We start from the raw sequence: 17,711 nt of genomic DNA on the forward strand, positions 1-17,711 counted from the left end.
TCTGTGATACAATTCTTTGGATATTTAGAAGGACAAAGTCAAGAGTAACTGGATTCGTTGTCCTTTTTTTTCAGAGCGAAGTTGCATTTGTGTTAGTCTTTAGTACAATTAAAAATTATGCTTCCATCATAAAACATAATGGACCTGGAGCAGCATGAATTGTGGGAAGCAGACAGGACAGGACAGCAGTCACACAGGGATAAAACAGACAGAGAACAACATTGACATCTACTGGCAATTTGTGGAATTTTTTCCACTGCAGAAACAGCCCAGGGATCTTTGTAAAAGCCTTACCTGAACTTTCCTGCGTTCTGATCAGCCGTGGTTCCTGTCCCCCAAAAACGCAATCTTCTGTTGGTCTTTGATGATCCAGGAACTGCTGGGATGGATTTTAAGGTACTGAATGTTGCTCACCGGTCAAACTTAAACCTTGAGGCTTCTACAACCTGTGATGAAAAATAAATCAGTTTGTTTCGCTTTAAAGACAAAAACAACTTGAGTTTAGGAAAAGATTATGGTTTGGGTTCAAGTAAAGAATACTTGGTTGTTTGGTTAGGGGACCTTTGTTGTCATGGTTACAGTAGTAAACACTTGGTTAAGTGTATTGCTACAGCTGCTAGAGGGCTGTGTCACTTAAATGTAAGTGATTCTGGAGTATTTAGTGAAATGACTGGTGCAGTTTTCTGTGCAGATGCTGTATTTATAATGCTTTTCCTTCCATTTATTTCTACTGCACTTGATATGTTTTCTATTTAGGCAGTGATTCATACTGATTTCAGTCCATGTCAAACTTGATTACTGGCACTTTTCTCCAGTTTAAGCTGCCTTAAAGGTGCAAAGTACAGATACTTACCAGGTGCTTTCTGCTAGTGTTCTTTAATGAGTCAGTGCTAGACCATGATCAGGTCAGTATATTCATCCACTTCTGTTTTAAAGGCGAATAAGTACCAGTACTCATGAGGGAAATTATCTGCAATGTACCACTTACAGAAAACTGCAATTACCACATGCATTGCTAAACTGTTCTTGGGTTGTGTTGAGTGGAATACAATGTGTATGACGTGCAAAAGTTCCTGAGCTCTGGCTCCTTTCAGGCTTTCAGTTCCTTTGACAAACTTCACAACACTCAGAACTATAAGCTGTGCTTAGCAAATTGCACATGGCAAATTGGGAGAGCTGGGGGTTAGCAGAGAGTCGAGGCCGGGGGACTGGAGGTTGTTGTCAGGTATCAGAGTGAGGATGTGTCCCAGCAGTCCCGATTGTCCTGAAGAGCTCTGCCATGGAGACCCCTCCCCTGTGCAGCGTGGGACCGATGAGTTCGGCGAGGTGGGGCCACATTTCCGTCAAGTCTGCGGTGGCGAAGTCTGCAACTCCGAGGATCTCATTCAGACCTTCAAAGACCTGCTCTGCCGGCAGGACTGCTGACCTGGTCATCTCAAACAGCAGCAGGCCCATATTCCTCCGAGCGTTACTGCTGCTCTCGGATGTCAGGTCCAACGCAAACCTCACAAACACACGGAGCAGAGAGGGGCTGGTTCGCTCCGTCACATGCTGCAGGGTTTCTTGCAAGTTGTTAGTGAGCATGTATTTATCTATTATACACTCGGAAGATGGTCTTCATGTCTTGCTCTGATGGTGAGTGTTTCACAGTGGGGCCAGTCTCTTGTTTCTCCAGCTGTAGATTGTTGCTGTCCTCTTTCTTATCGAGAGTCATCAGCTGTGGCTTTTCATCCACAGTGAGCTCAGGCTGGGCAGCAGAGCCTTGAGGCTGCATCCTCGGTCTGAGTCTCTCTGCAGCCAGTTTGTCCCGGGGATGTCACGGGATAAGCTGGCTGTGGGGCTGTGGCTGAGGACTGGCTGTCAGTGGCCTTAACATTCTCAGAGGTCACATTGAACTCAGACATCCAGTTTCTCTGCCTCAAGTCTGCTGTGTCCTTCAGCCTGAGGGAAACCCTGGGTGACATTTTTCCCTCCTTCCTGACGCTGTCCATCCTGTCAAAGTGGAAGTCCATGTGCCACTTCGCTGTCGCCACCTCCAGGTCTTTACCGACTGTCCTGAGGAGCTCGCACAGACACTCCAGAGACTCTTCATCTCTGTTCTTCAGCAGTCTCTTGATGCAGCTGTGCATGGCAGATGCACTCAAGGATCTTTGCTTTGAAGAGCTGCCAGATGAACCTGATGTTATTGACTGAGCTACTTCAGCGTTGTCCAGCTCCTTCTTCAGTTGCTCGAGCTCTTCTTACTGTTGACGTCAACACAAATTATTTGGGACATTATTTTCTCTTAATGATAGAAAATATGAGTTTTGAGCAAAAATTTTAATTCAACAAAAGGAAGATAATTCTTACATCCTTGGCAGTCTCCAGCCGTCTCTGCCTCCTCTCAAAGACGTCGTCTCTGCCGTGGATTTGTTCAGACTCTGTGTCTGATGAGCAGAGTTTGGAAGCTGACAGAGGCTGTTGTAGTTGAGACATACTGTACATCTGAAGAGTTGAAAACCACAAGGAGGACTTTTTAAAGACAAATTCACCTCACATTCTTTGGAAAACATAGTGATATTCATTTGGAAAGTGTTTGGTGTGTGCTGCTTTATGAGCATTACAGACTGAATGAATGAGTGCAAAAAAAAAAAAGTCAGCCTGTTGATGATATTTTTCACACAGCTGATGAAGTCTTTGGGCTTCTCCCTTTCAGAGAGAGTTTTCACTTTACACTCCCTCTGTTGGGGCACCTTCTTCATCCTGCTGTTGTTGGCGAGGCGTCCGGGTGCTTCTTCCTTGAACAGTTGTGTGAACCAGAAGCCTCACTCTGTTTGGGGCCTGTCTTCTGCCTCCTCTGGGCGGATGAAAATCCAACAGCAATGTTGACTTCTTGCTCTTTGGAGAAGACAGAGTAGACAAAGACGACAGGCTCAGTCAGAGTGAAATCTGTATTCTTGTTTCTAATGTTTGAAGGATCTCTCTTCTTCCTTGTGGAAGCTGAAGGCTCCAAAAAAAACACTGGCTCCCTTTCACTGAGCCTCCTATAGATCCCTCTCTTCTCCTCTGCTGTCAGAGGAACTGGCATGAAGGTCATGAAAGTCAGGCCTTAACAGCAAAATAATCTCACCAATCCAACACAGACGCCACTCTTTCACAGGAAGATCAAATGATTACCTCAAAACACAGGCAGCATACTTTTATTTCCTTTTCCTCTGTGGAAATTTAACTTCTGTAATTATTTCATATTCTGCTCGGCAAAAGAATCAAGCTAAAGGTTTAACCCAGCTCTCAGCAGTAGCCTGTTCACAGTCTGATGTTATACTGCCCCCATGTGGCTAACTGGAGCACCTGCATGTCCAATCACAGAAAGATCCATCTTATTCCAAAGCATCATTGGAAGCATTGATAAATATATTATACACAAAATAACATAACTCAAACATAATTGCTCTCTGATAAGTTTAACTTCTTTTCAACAGACAGGAACATCATACTAATACTGGAAACGGCCTCCCTTTGCTCTCAAAACAGCATCAGTTCTTCATGGCATGGATACCACAAGATGTTGGAAACTTTCCTTTGAGATTCTGCTCCATGTTGACATGATTGCATCAGATCGTTTCTGCAAATTTCTCAGCTGACAATCTCCTGTTCTACTAGATTCTGACTGGAGACTGGGGGAAGTCACTGAAGTTCCCTGCACTCATCGTTATGTTCGGCAAAACATTTTGAGACGATGATTGCTTTGTGACTTGGTGCATGATCAGCTGGAAGTAGCCATTAGAAGACAGTAAATTGTGGCTATAAAGGGATACACATGGTCAGCAGCAGTACAGCAGATAGGCTGTGGTATTTAACCGATGATTGATTGATATTAAGGGGTTTAAAATGTGTCAATAAATCATTTTTACCTCATTCCATTGTTTGATGTGTCCATTAACTAATGCTCCTGATGTGTATCTGCATGATTTTGTACATGGCACTGATGCAACATGATTGACTGATTGGATAATGCCATGAATAACTGTTCCTAATAAAGTGCTTGGTGAGTGTACGTAGTCCTTATGTAGGCTTAGTCCTTAGTGCTTAAATTTGGACCATGGATCATCTACACATGATTCAATTAGTAACCAGTTTACATGTAATAAAGTCAACATACACAAAAGCCTGAGTTCAGGTGATGTTACTTGGCTGTTTTGGTCATTGGAACTTCTATGACACTGAAATGATCAGTGCAGTTAAGTAATCTGTCACTACACTGATTTAGTTTTGGCTATAGTTGAAATGTGGGTCCATACCTCTTAATCTGATGTTTAATACCAGTGACTGCAGATAGCCTATGACCTCTGGTAATGATGGCACAGTAATACTGGTCGTATTCCCAAAAAATGCCTTGAATGTGACACAGAAATCTGTCACAGGCACATTACATTTCATTGAAGATTGTTGCAAGAAACTTCAAAATCAAAATGTGTAACTTAATTGCAGAGGACTGTCACGTGACTCAAAGCCTTCAGTAATATCGCCTGTGTGTGAGAGGAGAAAATAAACAGTCTGATCCCAGGTGACGAGCATTTCTAATTAAAACAGGTGTCCATCATCAGCCTGATTAGATGGTGCCAGAGACTGCATGAAGAAAATAAACCAAAAGAGGACATCTAGTGGTGGAACTAAGGAATGACAAGGAACGAAGCACAAAACATATAGAGGTAAAGTTTTACAAGTTTTCTACATAAAGTCGACATGAAGATTTATTGTTAGATTAAGTATAAAAATGGGCAAAACTCAGCTGACAGCAGTTTATACAACTGCCCATTTCAGCATCTAGGTTATCACACCAATTAGCACTTTGTCCTGTATGCGTACCTATTTTACATGAACTTTTTACTATATTATTATTAATGGCTTAATTTACCTCTAAGTGAGTATGATGTATAATAATCACCCCACATTCAGTTTAATTTTATACTTTATTGCAAAAGTGTACGATGTAGATTTACCCTTGTTTAAGTAAGATGATATTTATAATTCTAGCATTCTTATAATAGTATATATTTTACAATGACCAAGAAAAAAAAGGAAAGAAAAAAGAATAAACACTTAATAATAATTCAAATTCAACACTGAGCAGGTGTGGTTTTTTGTAACTGTTGTAATCGGATTACTTTCTTTAGCTCTGGTATATATAAGGACAAGAGCCCAACTTCAAACCAGCCATCACTTTTCAACTCAGTTTGCACAGAAAGTTGCCAGAGCTTTAGTTTGTGAAGTAGTTTTTCTTGACAGTTTTGCTTGTTGTGTTCGTGGAGCTTTGGTTAAAACATGTGCATAAATATCTGTAAGTTGTGCATTTTGTAAATAGGAAACCAGCGCTTTTCTGTGTGTTTTTGGTTTGGACCACAGACTGGAGGCCTGTGTTTTTGATTCTTTTGGGTTTTCAACTCAACTTCCTTGTTTGAATCCTTCATGAGTAAAATACCCAAGCTGGTCATTCATGGGAACAGAGGGTGAGTATTCTCTACACTGCGTGTTATGACCAGGTCTGAAATGGCAGGAGCATTCGCTTTGGATGATGTGCAATGGACTAATCCATTTAAACTGACAGACACAGCCTTACCTTGGGCAAATGTTGTTATACGAGTGAACATTAGAGGGCAGTCTTTAATAAGCAGTGACACAAACCTGCCTGACAGGAGTCTCCAAGTTTGCTAAATGTCCTAACATGACTTGAATGTTGCAACGTGTCTTTTATCAATATTATAGATCATTTTTTAAATTACAGAAGAATACAGATAGATATTTCTAATTTACACTGAAGCCACATTTAATTTGCTAAGTTCGAACCCTTTGTTTTGATACACATTGTGCTCTGTTGTCATTGATTTGGCCGTGCCATAAAAGATTAGCATGAGGCGAACTAAAGAAGATCTAGAGTCGAACGGATTGTGAGAGCGATAAAAAGGCAATGACAGACATGCAGTATTTGCAAAAGTACTTTTATTTTTGAGCCCTTAAGTACATAAAAACAATGACATTCTTGGAGAATGAAACGTCCGAGAGGCAATTCTGTTCAAGTACAGCAGTTTAACCATTGCAGTGGATTTCTTCATTCTTAAAAAAAAAACAAAAAAACAAAAAAAAACATGGCAAAACTCAGACAAAGTATTATGTCCCTAAAAACACTGAGCATGGAACTGGGGTGAAGTGAGGGTGTATTGACACTTGATGCTTGGTATCCTGAAATTGACTGAATATGAGTTCTAGTACCTGAATTTGTTGACATTGCTCGAGCAAACCTTTACAAAACCAAAGAAATGCAGGCCTGGCCCACAATGCTTAGCAAATCTATAAAATCGTGTTGTGTGTAATAACAAAACCTGTAAGAAAATAGAATAACAACATTGTAGATAAAAACCCTGACCTGATTTTGAGTAGTATCAAAGACATAAGATGTAAACATTAGAAAAATACAATTTACATATGTACAATGGGTCCTGCCCACAGTGAGTATTCCCCTTTTGGGAAGCAGATACAGTCTCTTCCAGGCACTCACCAACAATCAATAACTTATTTCAAAGAGAGGGTGAGGAATCGTCTTAAATACCAAACTACTATAATTTAGCCAAAGAAATTCATATATGCACAGATATGTACAAAAACACCAGTGTTTTTTCTGACAGGCACTTTTGAAAACCACCAGCACAACTTGTTCCTATAGGAGGAAACTTGTGGTACATTATGGGATCAAATGCCAGGAAGTATGTTATGGTTGCCAAGGCACTACACCTAGACTCAAGTCCCTACAGGAGCGTTTAGTGTCACTGGCTTTGGCCAGATGCACAAAGTGTCCAGTAGTGAGGGGGCAGCTCGTGCTTCATCTGGGATGATCTGACCACGATCCCACGGTGGATTTGAATACAAACAAAATGTCCCGTGTGGTCAGTGCGGCTTACATGTGCCTCTTCATGTGGAGAGCCAAATGATCAGAGCGTGAGAAGGCACGCTCACAGAGGTGACACTGAAAGGGCCGGTGCCCAGTGTGTTTCCTGAAGTGACGGGTCAGCTCATCTGACCTGGCGAACTTCCAGCCACAGCCTTCCCAGTTACAGTGGTATGGCTTTTCACCTGAGGGACACAAGGAGTTGGATTAGATTACAGGCAGCAACAGCTACACAAAATATGAAATCAAAATTAACTGGTTTGAAGGACTTTGGTTGTCAAAACCTGAAGTAAATGTGCTCACCTGTGTGTGTCCTCATGTGGGCTTTGAGGTGGGAGCTCTTGGTGTAGGTTTTCCCACAGCCCGGGAACTCGCAGTTGTGCGTCGCTGCACGTTTTCTGGCCCACGACCTGCGGCCTCGCTTTTGCTTGATGCTCCCCACCTCATCGTGCCCATAAAACTCCAGCAATGATGGCGACGAGGGAGGGGTGAGCATCATCCCCTGCAGAGAGGCCGGATGATGCTGCTGGTGAACGAGCACAGGCTCTCTGTGCATGTTATACTGTCCCTGAAACTGAGGCACGCTCTGGTGTGCGTACTGCGGCTGGTATGGCGCGTTCATGTAGTGGTTGTGGAGATGGTGTTGATTGGGGTGAGAGCTCACGGTAGAGGTCATTTGTGCCAAATGACAGTCTGAGCGTCCCTGAGGAGCAGGGTGCTGCATGGGATGCGCACCGAACCCATTTGGAACTGACGCATGGTGGTGCGTAAAAGCTGCTGGGTGCACGGTGCGAAGCTGGTGTTTATCAAACATCTGTCCCATAAAGTCCCCGCCAGCTGCTGCCATCATACAGGACTGACTTACAGGCTCGTTTTTAATTTTGTATCCAAGCGGCGGCGGAGATGTGGCCACATGGTGATGAGCGGGAGCAGCTGCAATGGTGACCGGGTTCAACGCTCGCAGTTCGGTGTAGTCCCGTCCGTCTCTCGCCTTGTCTGGGCTGTCCGGTGAACTCTCCCCCGGGTAGCTCATGTCTGGCGTGAGAAGCTCCGCCATTAGGCTGCGGACCGGGCTCGTGCCTGTGAAGCTCGAGGAGCCGTGGTAGCTCTGAGTGGCCAGGTCAGGGGAGGGGTGGCCGCTGCAGTCTGGAACAGAACCACCGCTGCAGCTCTCCGGAGACTCCGGCAGAGAATACGCACACTGCTGCTGCTGAGGGGGGGAAACATCGGAGCTGATGGTGTTGGACAAAATGAACTCGAGGTCCAAGAATTTCCCCAGTTCGTCGTCGTCTCTGGGAGGCAAAGCAGGAGACTGCACGATGCTGAACTCCACCTCAATGAGCGGGTTGTCTGCGCCACCTGTCGCGCTGCTCCGTGCACAATCATCCATTTTGCACAGCTGTACGGGAGCACACAGAAAACCTGAAGTTAGCCTAGTGTGAACAAGCAATCTGAACTAAAACTAAACCGCACACAGCCACAATCTCCAAACTCGGAACCTTCTACTTACGTTGTCAAACTGTTTTCCCTCCATGGCTTGAACACTTGGATATGAAGTCACTGCAGGCATCACAGCCTCAGCCACAGCCATGCTGACCGCTCTGAAGACACAAGCACGAACTCTAAACGCGTCAGTGCGATCACACTCAGTCCACTCAGAGTTTGTCCATAAAGCGTCGTGGCAGCTGAGGATCGTTCCAGGATTCAGGATGTAAAGTATCAACAGAGCCGACGGAGCCTATTATAAATCCTGCGCCGGGAGGTGTGGCCTCTACTCCCCGCCCCCTCCTAACAAATACTCACGCACATGCACAGTCCCCCCCAGCACCCAGCAAAAACCTATGAAATGATATTCAGGTGCCTCAGGCCAGGCAGGTATGTAAGAAAAAGAAAAAAATGATTGAACGGATGAATAAATAAATGAACACCACTTTGCATCTTTGAGCTGTTGGAAGTGCACGTCTTTCATAATTAAACTTTCTACATTTTTCTTACTTCGTCAGAGGTTTGGTTATAAAATACACGCATTTTCCACTGAAGTTTCATCCTTGATTAAGACATAAAAGTGTGTTTAATATAAAGGCATCAAATGCATCTCCACTGCAGCGACTTCCCTCTCGTGGGAATCCAAACATTTCCCTTAAGGCAGATACAGGGGGCGATACTGAACCTGGCAGAACACTCCAGTTCCCTGGAGCTGTCAGTCTGTGGCTTCATACAGATGTTGAAATGTTGAAATATAAAATTAGACAGACATTTTCGCTGCCCTTGAACGCAACAGAGTGATTGGCATTTATTTTACGATGTAAAAGTCTCGCAGTCTCATTCACTCTCCAAACACACACACACACACACACACACACACAAATCATTAATTTGTCCTGACTTGATCCCTGCACATTTCACACAAACACAAAGGTGTGAAGAGGCGGCTCATCGAAACAACCTGTTAATCTGGATGTCAACAAAGGACAACATGTTTCTTAATGATGCCCCCCCCCCCCTCCCCCCAACAGCCCCGTAATGTCCCCTGCAGTCATTGCTATGGTAATGTACAGGTGGATGGCTCTCGATAGTGGAGAGCCACCAACAGGACAAGACTTTGAAAAAGAGAAGAAAAAATATCTGACTTTCGTTGGTTCAGTTCCGCATTTAATGAGAACTGCTTATAAACATGATTTTCACATTCTCAATGAATCTTTTTGGACTTGTGTTGTTGGGAGTTTTATGACACTTTGTTCAGGAGAGAGTCAGACCTCCATGTAGGAGAACATGATGCTCTGTGTCTGTGGAAAGGAAGATGCTGTTCTTGTTATGAGAGGCAGCAGTTTTCTTTTTGTTTTTTCACAAAAAAACTTAAAAGTAACTTTATCACAGTAACATAACAAGTCCCTGCTCCCGTATTGCTTTAGATTAGATGAGATAAAGTGTGTTTGATTTACTTTGAATCTGCAACAAACTGCAACAAAAGCCAAACTCATGCAAATGTGTCTCTGTCTCTGCTTCTGTCTGTGCTCCTGCAGGTGCTGTGACAGGCAGCGTCCTGCAGCTCTCTCCCTTTATACTCAGCTATATTTAACACGCTGGGCTTACGCAGAGCAAATTCCGGTTCTGTCCCTGTGCCAAGTGGAAATGGACTCTGTTTCCTGAGGAAAACTAGACACTTGCTTCCTCGACTTTCACTCTGCAGTCACCTTTAACGGGAAGAATAAAGGATGCAGACGTGGCGCAGCTCTTTGCCCGTCGCTGACTGACTTTACATGGACATTTTGTGTGTTTTTTTAGTGTCCTTGAAAAATTCACAAATTGAAATATAATTTCCGAAAGAGTAAAACTCCCAACGCACTGAAAACATGTCGTGAGCTCCCCTGCAGAGAAAGCCATCCTCTATCTTGTTCATCACACTCAGGTCATGTAAAATGCGACTGGCCAAGAGGAGAGAGACAGATCCAGATTAAGAGTCGCCCTGGGCTCAGGTTTCTCCTTTTGTCTCTCTCTTCTCTAAAAGGGAGGAAGTCTTCCAGCTCAAGTGTTTTCTAAACACAGTTACTGAAGATTACAGTTGAGCAGACAGAGAACCAAGGCATCTCCTCAGATGTTTCCTCACATTAAAAACCTGTTTTTTATCTTGTTCAATTGTTTGTTTCTCCACTAAAAAAAAAAACCTGTTTTTCTTTCTGGAGTATGTGTATTTTTGAAGCATTGTTCCATTACTGTGACTGGTGGGTTTTGTTGCTTTTAACTGACAATCAGATGTGTTGTGTGGGCTACTCCAACTACTTCTCTCCGTCTTTGATCCTCCTCTGTTCTCTGCTCTGTTTTCTTAGAGTCATCACTCTGTTGAACTGAAGGTCCTCATCATTATATGACTGGTAAATGATTCAGCGTCTCCCAGGTCCTGTTTCATATTTGCTTTGTTGCTCAATAGACGCAGGAGTTTTCACAGGAATCACACACCGGCGCATTAAGGACATTGGGCTTTGCAAAAATGTTCAATCTCTCATTTACACACATGACCATACATACGCATTGTTTCTGTGTTCCTCTCCAATCAGCAGCTGTGCTCAGAACAACCAGGAACAATCTACTTAGCAGCATGTGGGCACACATGTACACACACTAATGGCAATTATCCTCATCACCCACAAAGTGAGGGGAAACCCAACTTTTATCTTGGATAAATACGCCGTGGTGCATGGCATGAAAAAGCAACAAAGTGATTAGAGAGAGAGAGAAAAAAAAGTTCAACGACAGCACGGAGACGGGCTACTTACCTTCTAGAAAGATATCAAAAGGAGGTGGGGAGGAGAGGAAGCAAGAACAAACGCAAACCGATGAGAAGAATCATGGGAAAGAAGAAAAGCAACAACACCAGCCTGAGGCCCTGTAATCAGTAATTCTGCTCTTCCTGAGGCCAGAGTTTGACGCCTGTTGGGTCAAATAGTCTGAGAATGGGAAGACTGGGAGACTCTTTATGGCTGACCAGACTGAACTGGATTAGATGGGATGTCGGCTGATGAGTGATTGCAGGATTTATCAACTTTAAGTTATTTGGTTTTAGATTTATTCCACACTTACTCATCGACTTGTTTACATACATGTGGAAAAAGAGAAATATAAATCTATTTCCTGTGGCTTGATACAAAAACATCCAAAATGTGTAAAATACAAGTTAAAATGAAGTCACTTGTCTGATTTAACATGATCCCATATGTGAATGACTTCACTATCAAACAAAAGATAATTAGCCTGCTATAGTGTTTAGCTACCGACGTCCCTAAATGGTTTACCTTTTTGCAGAAGGCAAAGCTCACGGTGATTAAATGGTTTAACACCATTCAGCACTAATGAAGCCATTAGCAGCTAGCTGCTAGCCTAATGAGATCAGGTTGCCGTGTACTTAGCAGAATGGTGGCTGATTTACACATCGTGTGTGCGTGTGTGATCAGGATCAGAAGTAATTAGGATCTGGAGCAGTAGTGATGACCCACTGATTAGAGTGATAGATAGAGAGAGAGAGAGATAGAGAGAGAGAGAGAGAGAGAGAGAGAGAGAGAGAGAGAGAGAGAGAGAGAGAGAGAGTGTTTCTACATCCTCAAAAGTCACTACATCATTTTTTATCATGATCAATCTTTCATTAATCTTGCTTCCCTTTACTTATCACTTATTTAGCCTTTTTTTTTTTTTTTTTATAGAGCACATGCAACGTCAGCTTCTTATTCTGAATCAAATCAGCTCAAATCTCCACAACAGTCAGAAACTCTTGTTGCTCTTTAGATGAAATTGGTTTTAAGAGAATTGCTTGGTGCTTTTTATGCTGTTGCTGTTATTAGAAAACGGCCAGAGCCTTGGATGATTTGCTAAATTATAGATATAGATTGAGCAAGTTAAAAACGTTTTTCACAAGTAATGATTTCCACACTTAGTTGCCTTGGGTGCTTATATCATCTTTTCCAAAGGTCACACTACAACACTACCCCGGAGTTTTCAAACTAAATACTGCTCCAGCACAGTTTCCAAAAGTCTCAGTAGTGTGGACGCCAGGCGTAAACATGCTAACCTGTACTACGAGTTAAACTTTCAGCTCTGGACATTGAGATGACTGTAACATAAAACATTTTTTAAAAACACTGTTGGACTGAAGAGCAGAGGATCTGATTTTGAATACGTAAAATACCAAATTAAAGACCAGCAGCTGTTATTCTACCTGATCTAGCACTTTATTCAAGTGTACTGGAAAGAACCGGTCTCACTTCTTTCTGTCTCAGTTTCAGCTCTTTATTCCACCACATTAGCCTGTAGCAGCAGCTGAGAGTCGGCCCATTCTGGCTACCAGCTCACTCTTTACCTTAAGGGCCATTTAGCCTACCTGTTCCACCTGTTGGGACATCTTTTGTGTGTGTGTGCGTGTGTGTGTTTCACATGGCATTGTGTTCATGTTTGTGGGAGTTTGGAAAGCAAATTGAAAGTAGATTTTTGGCGAGAAGACAACCATTATTTTAGTTATACACATACAGAACTACACCGTTCGGCAAATTATCAAGAAATCTGGCAAAAGCCAAAGCATGAGGACGAAAGCAGAGACATAGAAAAGAAATTTGCACTTCATCAAAATATCAATATACGGGAGTGAAAGTACAAATACTGTAAAATATCCTTCAAATCTGGGAACACAAAAAATATTTGAATGAATAGTGAAAGCAAAACAAATATGCACTATGAGGAAACTTAACATAGCGAAACACAGTGTTAAAGTCAAAAACACTTCACGGAAAACCCATTAAAAAGCATTTCTAAATTTGAAGCACAATTTCCTTTGTTGTCTTTGCTATGAATACTTGTTTGTACCTTGAACCCGTGTGTGATCAGTTCTTCCCATGTGTTGGCAGACATCAGACAGGCAGCCAGGCTCCTCATCAAGATAGATTTTACCTTTGATATACAGGTGACAGTGTTTAACCACAATAATTTGCATAACATCAAAAGGTCACACATGTCCCATGGAAGCCAAATGAAACCATTCATTTTTATTCTTATTAGAAACCTGTCTTAACCAGGTCTTTCTGGAAAATCAACCTTTCACAAAAAGAAATTTACTTTCACATTAATTAGCAAAGGTTTCATTACAGTTTATAGTATTTGCTCAGTTCCTTTGGAATCAAATACAACACAATTTAATAGTTTTTAAATATATTTTCTTTTTTTAAATTGACATTGGAGACCAAGTGATTCAAGGGGAATCAGCAATTTTGTTGTTGTAGCTATTTTAGACTGAAGCATGTCTTATTATACAGCTTATTGAAGATGAATACATGGTATTTCCCCCATTTCATTAAACAAACCTACTGTTGGTTATTTACTGTTATCATTTTGAGACATCCTCCTTTAACAACATTCAACATTTGGGAGTACCCATCATGCTAATAAGTTTGTATCCAACTTGGAAAATGGAAGCTAGCAAGCTAGGCTAACTAGCCTGAGCCTAACTTACATTAGCACTGATTCCCATGCTGTGTCTCAATTCGCATACTTCCATACTAACACTTGCTATGTTGAGTGCATAAGTGCGTTCACATTGACAGTGTTTGATAAGTGCCTGGATGGTGCACTCAAAACGGCCCGAAAAATTGAGCGTAAAACAATGGACACTAGTCACCCTCTACAGCTGCCATCTTGGCTACATAGTGGAAGGGGAGGAACCACCAACGGATTTGCAAACTCGTGAAAACGGCGCCCAAGGAAGGAGGATACATAGTTGGCGCAGATGGCAGCTTTATTTCTATGTCGCATGACACAGGCAAAACACTCAAGAAAGTAAAATGTTTTTTTTCTTTTGGTAATTACTGTAAAATGTTGACCACAAACAAATACCAAGGATATGCAATTCTTAGCAAAATCTATTTAAATAATAGGGGCATAGTATCAGACATATCCCAAACAAACTACATTTTTTTCCTATTGTATTCTGTTCTATAAAAGGTCAGGAAACACAAGAGGTCTGGTCATAAACTCAGGGACCTGACACCGCTGTTAGTCGTCCAACTGTGTGCCATAAATAGCCGGCTTATATCATTACAAGTGGGTTTCTGTTTAAAGAAAATGGCTGACAATAGGTGCGTCATTAAAGACGTAACGGGAGAAACATTGTGTGCTAAAACAGGGAAATGGTTTAGGGTTGCTGCTGCAGCATAATGTCTACATTTTGTGTTCAGGAGCAGTCCTCATGCTCTTAGGCAATAAGCGATAGCTCTTCATCCATCTTGGCTGCTCCACTTAGCTCGTCTTTCAGTCACTGAGCTGCGTTTCTGTCCTCACCAGCGATGATACTCTACAGAGACACATGACAAAGGGACAAAATCGCATCCATTGTTGTGCTTTTGTAACTTGACATTTTTGCTTATTATTTAACACATAATGGGGTTCATTTCTGCATGTGTGTATCATATTACACATGCCCCCTCTTGCTGTTCGACCAGTTGGGCACCAGTTTCATCCTCAGACCAAAATATGAGAAACTTAATGAGACCAAACATTTCAGTACATGTTGTGTGCAGATGTGATTCACTAGAAAACAAGTTTAGAAACCACTTCAAAGACAGGCCTGTGACCTCAGTGACAATGATTAATCCAACCTCTTCAACTTTAAGAAAGTCGCAAGCATAGCAATCAAGAGAAATTCAAATATCTGTGATGGATGTCAAATGACGTAGTGCTTTCTGAAACACCTCGTTTCTTTGCTTTCTGTCACGGGCTTTAGAGAAGTTAAAGAAAGCTGCGGCACAACGTGGGTGAGTGAGAGGCCAAGTGGTGATGTATTGTGTATAACACACTGTGTATTCAGTGTCAATACGGTGTCTCGTGGTGGGGTAAGGAGTTCAGTTCCCAACGGGGCCACCCATGCAGATCATAAATCTATTAGGAAAGACTGTTGTCACTAAAGCATGCAGGATCCTGGGAGGTGATCGCTGCTCGCTGTTGTACAGTTTTGACGAGACGTATTCTTCGCTTATTCTTATTAGTCTGCCAATCCAGCGCATTCAAAGTCCCCATATGATGAAACCTAATGAGTTTGGTGATCCCCTGATTTTTCTTGTAGCGCCAAAATGATGTGGGTTTTACAACTTTCTAGCACCATCATTATCAAAATTTTTCATTTGTCAATTACTTCAGATTATGACCAAAGAGCATTCCCATCAGCCTTAGCTGTACTTTCTATTTGGTGCAATTTAGCATAATAACATAACTTAAAAATAAGACAGTGAATATGGTAAACATTATACTTGCTAATTAGCATGCAATCATTATCATTGAGTAACTTAGCATGCTAATATAATCATTTAGCTTAAAGCACAGCTGTGCTTAAAGTAGCTATTTCTCAGTTGCTATCGCTACATAGCCAGAATACACATTAACAGTTGTTTACTTACCGCTCTAGAAGAAATGTTCGGCATCACACTTCAGTCTTTTACTTGCAAAGAGGTGTCTCCAATGGTGGAAGCCACACCAATGTTGACTCTTGTCTCTATCGCGTTTTTTCTTCTTCTTAAGTTAGCATGCAAATAGCTAGTGCCAGTGACAGCGACTCACTGTGTGCCTCCAATCTGCCCTGACAACGCAGTGCTGTTCAGAGGGTGTATTATAACCTCTCGTCTTATAAAACCCGATGAAGGCCCAAAGTTCTTGTCAAGCAACACGACACCCTCCCAGCAAGACACCAAGTTTGGCGGCAGAGAAAACTTACAAATAGGCCCTTTAAGTAAAGGCTGAAACGAGGTTCTAGCATAGCCGTTGACTCTATTTTGTTCGGGATGGTAGAATATCAGTGCATTTTGTTATGTGCTTCCCTGTCTTAAATATACAGATAAATAAATTGCACAAACATTAATTTGTACATTTAGATGTCATTCATGTATTTGATGTCATTTGGAAGTTTACAGATATAGAAAAGAATAAAATATATTGTCAGTGTTGACTTGAGAATTGTGACTTTAACCGTCATTTATATGCACAGAAATAGATCTTTACACAACAGTTGCATGTTAAAACTTAACTCTAACCATATTCTAATTTTTCTTATATTTCTATTATTTTTTATGCCTTTGTGATAGCACAGTAGAGAGACAGGAAATGGGGAGGCAGAGAGAGGGGGAACGACATGCAGCAAAGGGCCGTCCGATGCGGGATTCGAACCGGGGCCGACAGCAGCGAGGACTGTAGCCTCTACACACGGGGCGACTGCGCCACTCGACACCCCACCATATTCTAATTTTTATGTAAATGTTTTTTGCAGGATAAGCTGTTAGGAAGAATTAAAAATGTTTGAATGCATTACCAGTGCATTTCCCATGCAACATATCCTGATAGGTGAAACATACAGTACATGGTGTGTTGTAAAACAGTTGATTATTACTCTTATGTGAAAGAACAGATGTATAATAGTTCCAGTGACTTGATTCCAGTATTTTCTGTTCATGTGGACACGGTGAGAAACAGAGATTCTTCAGTGAAAAGGAGACGTGAGGTCTCTGAGGTGACCAACTCTGTTTGTTGATGTTGTTATCTTTATTTTTCCAGGTGCCTTAACTGGACTGTGACTATGACTGTGATGACTTAAGGTAAATTAGAGCAACCTTTTCACTGAAGCCAAAGAGCCTGAACATAAATAGTCAACAAAGGTTGTGAACGAAAACAATGCTTGTTGGTTGCTTTAACAGCTGATTGCCTTTGTGTTTGTATATTCACTATGGGAGTTCAAAGCCAACTGCTTTTATTAATATGCAAATTAGATGGTTCTGTAACATTTGCATACTGCTTTTGCTTTGCATGAACACTAATAGTAAATACAGGAATTATGGTCAGTGCAGAGGATTAAGAATAATCATTCAGATGATCCAGTACTGCTCGTGAACTTCTAATGTAGATACTATAGTGTTTCACACACTTGGTCTTAGCTGATAAGGAGAATAGTGAGATACAGTGGGGAGTCAACAGACTGGCTGATGGGTGCCAGTCATGCCAGGCTTTGATTTCTGGTTCAGAGTGGTTTGTAATTTTGAAGGAGAGAAGTGACACACCCGTTGCACATCTACATCCTGTCAACTGAATGACTGACTGCATCAACACTGGAATGTCATTGGTAATGCTTCAGTGGGCGGTGGATCCATTAAACCACATATCTTCTGGTTAATGTCACACTGAAGCCCTTTCAAAAAGTAATGATAGACGCTGTTGTTTTGTTTTTTTTCTTTTGCAATACTGTCATATTACTAAAGCCTACTTTTCATTCACG

The 17,711-nt window shown here is 41.9% G+C and overlaps 1 protein-coding gene across 1 annotated transcript; it reads right to left on the reverse strand.

Moving 5' to 3' along the window:
* Positions 1-5,945: 5,945 nt before the first annotated feature.
* klf17 (Kruppel like factor 17) lies at positions 5,946-8,617 on the reverse strand. Its single transcript, XM_056391738.1, has 3 exons — positions 8,433-8,617; positions 7,226-8,321; positions 5,946-7,107 (listed from the first exon to the last, which is right to left on the reverse strand). Exons 1-3 carry the CDS (start codon positions 8,511-8,513, stop codon positions 6,932-6,934), a joined length of 1,353 nt encoding a protein of 450 aa, XP_056247713.1. The 5' UTR covers positions 8,514-8,617; the 3' UTR covers positions 5,946-6,931.
* Between the last annotated feature and the right edge of the window lie 9,094 nt (positions 8,618-17,711).

The sequence above is a fragment of the Seriola aureovittata genome, chromosome 12, assembly GCF_021018895.1.
Source record: "Seriola aureovittata isolate HTS-2021-v1 ecotype China chromosome 12, ASM2101889v1, whole genome shotgun sequence".
Classification (NCBI taxonomy): Eukaryota; Metazoa; Chordata; class Actinopteri; order Carangiformes; family Carangidae; genus Seriola; species Seriola aureovittata.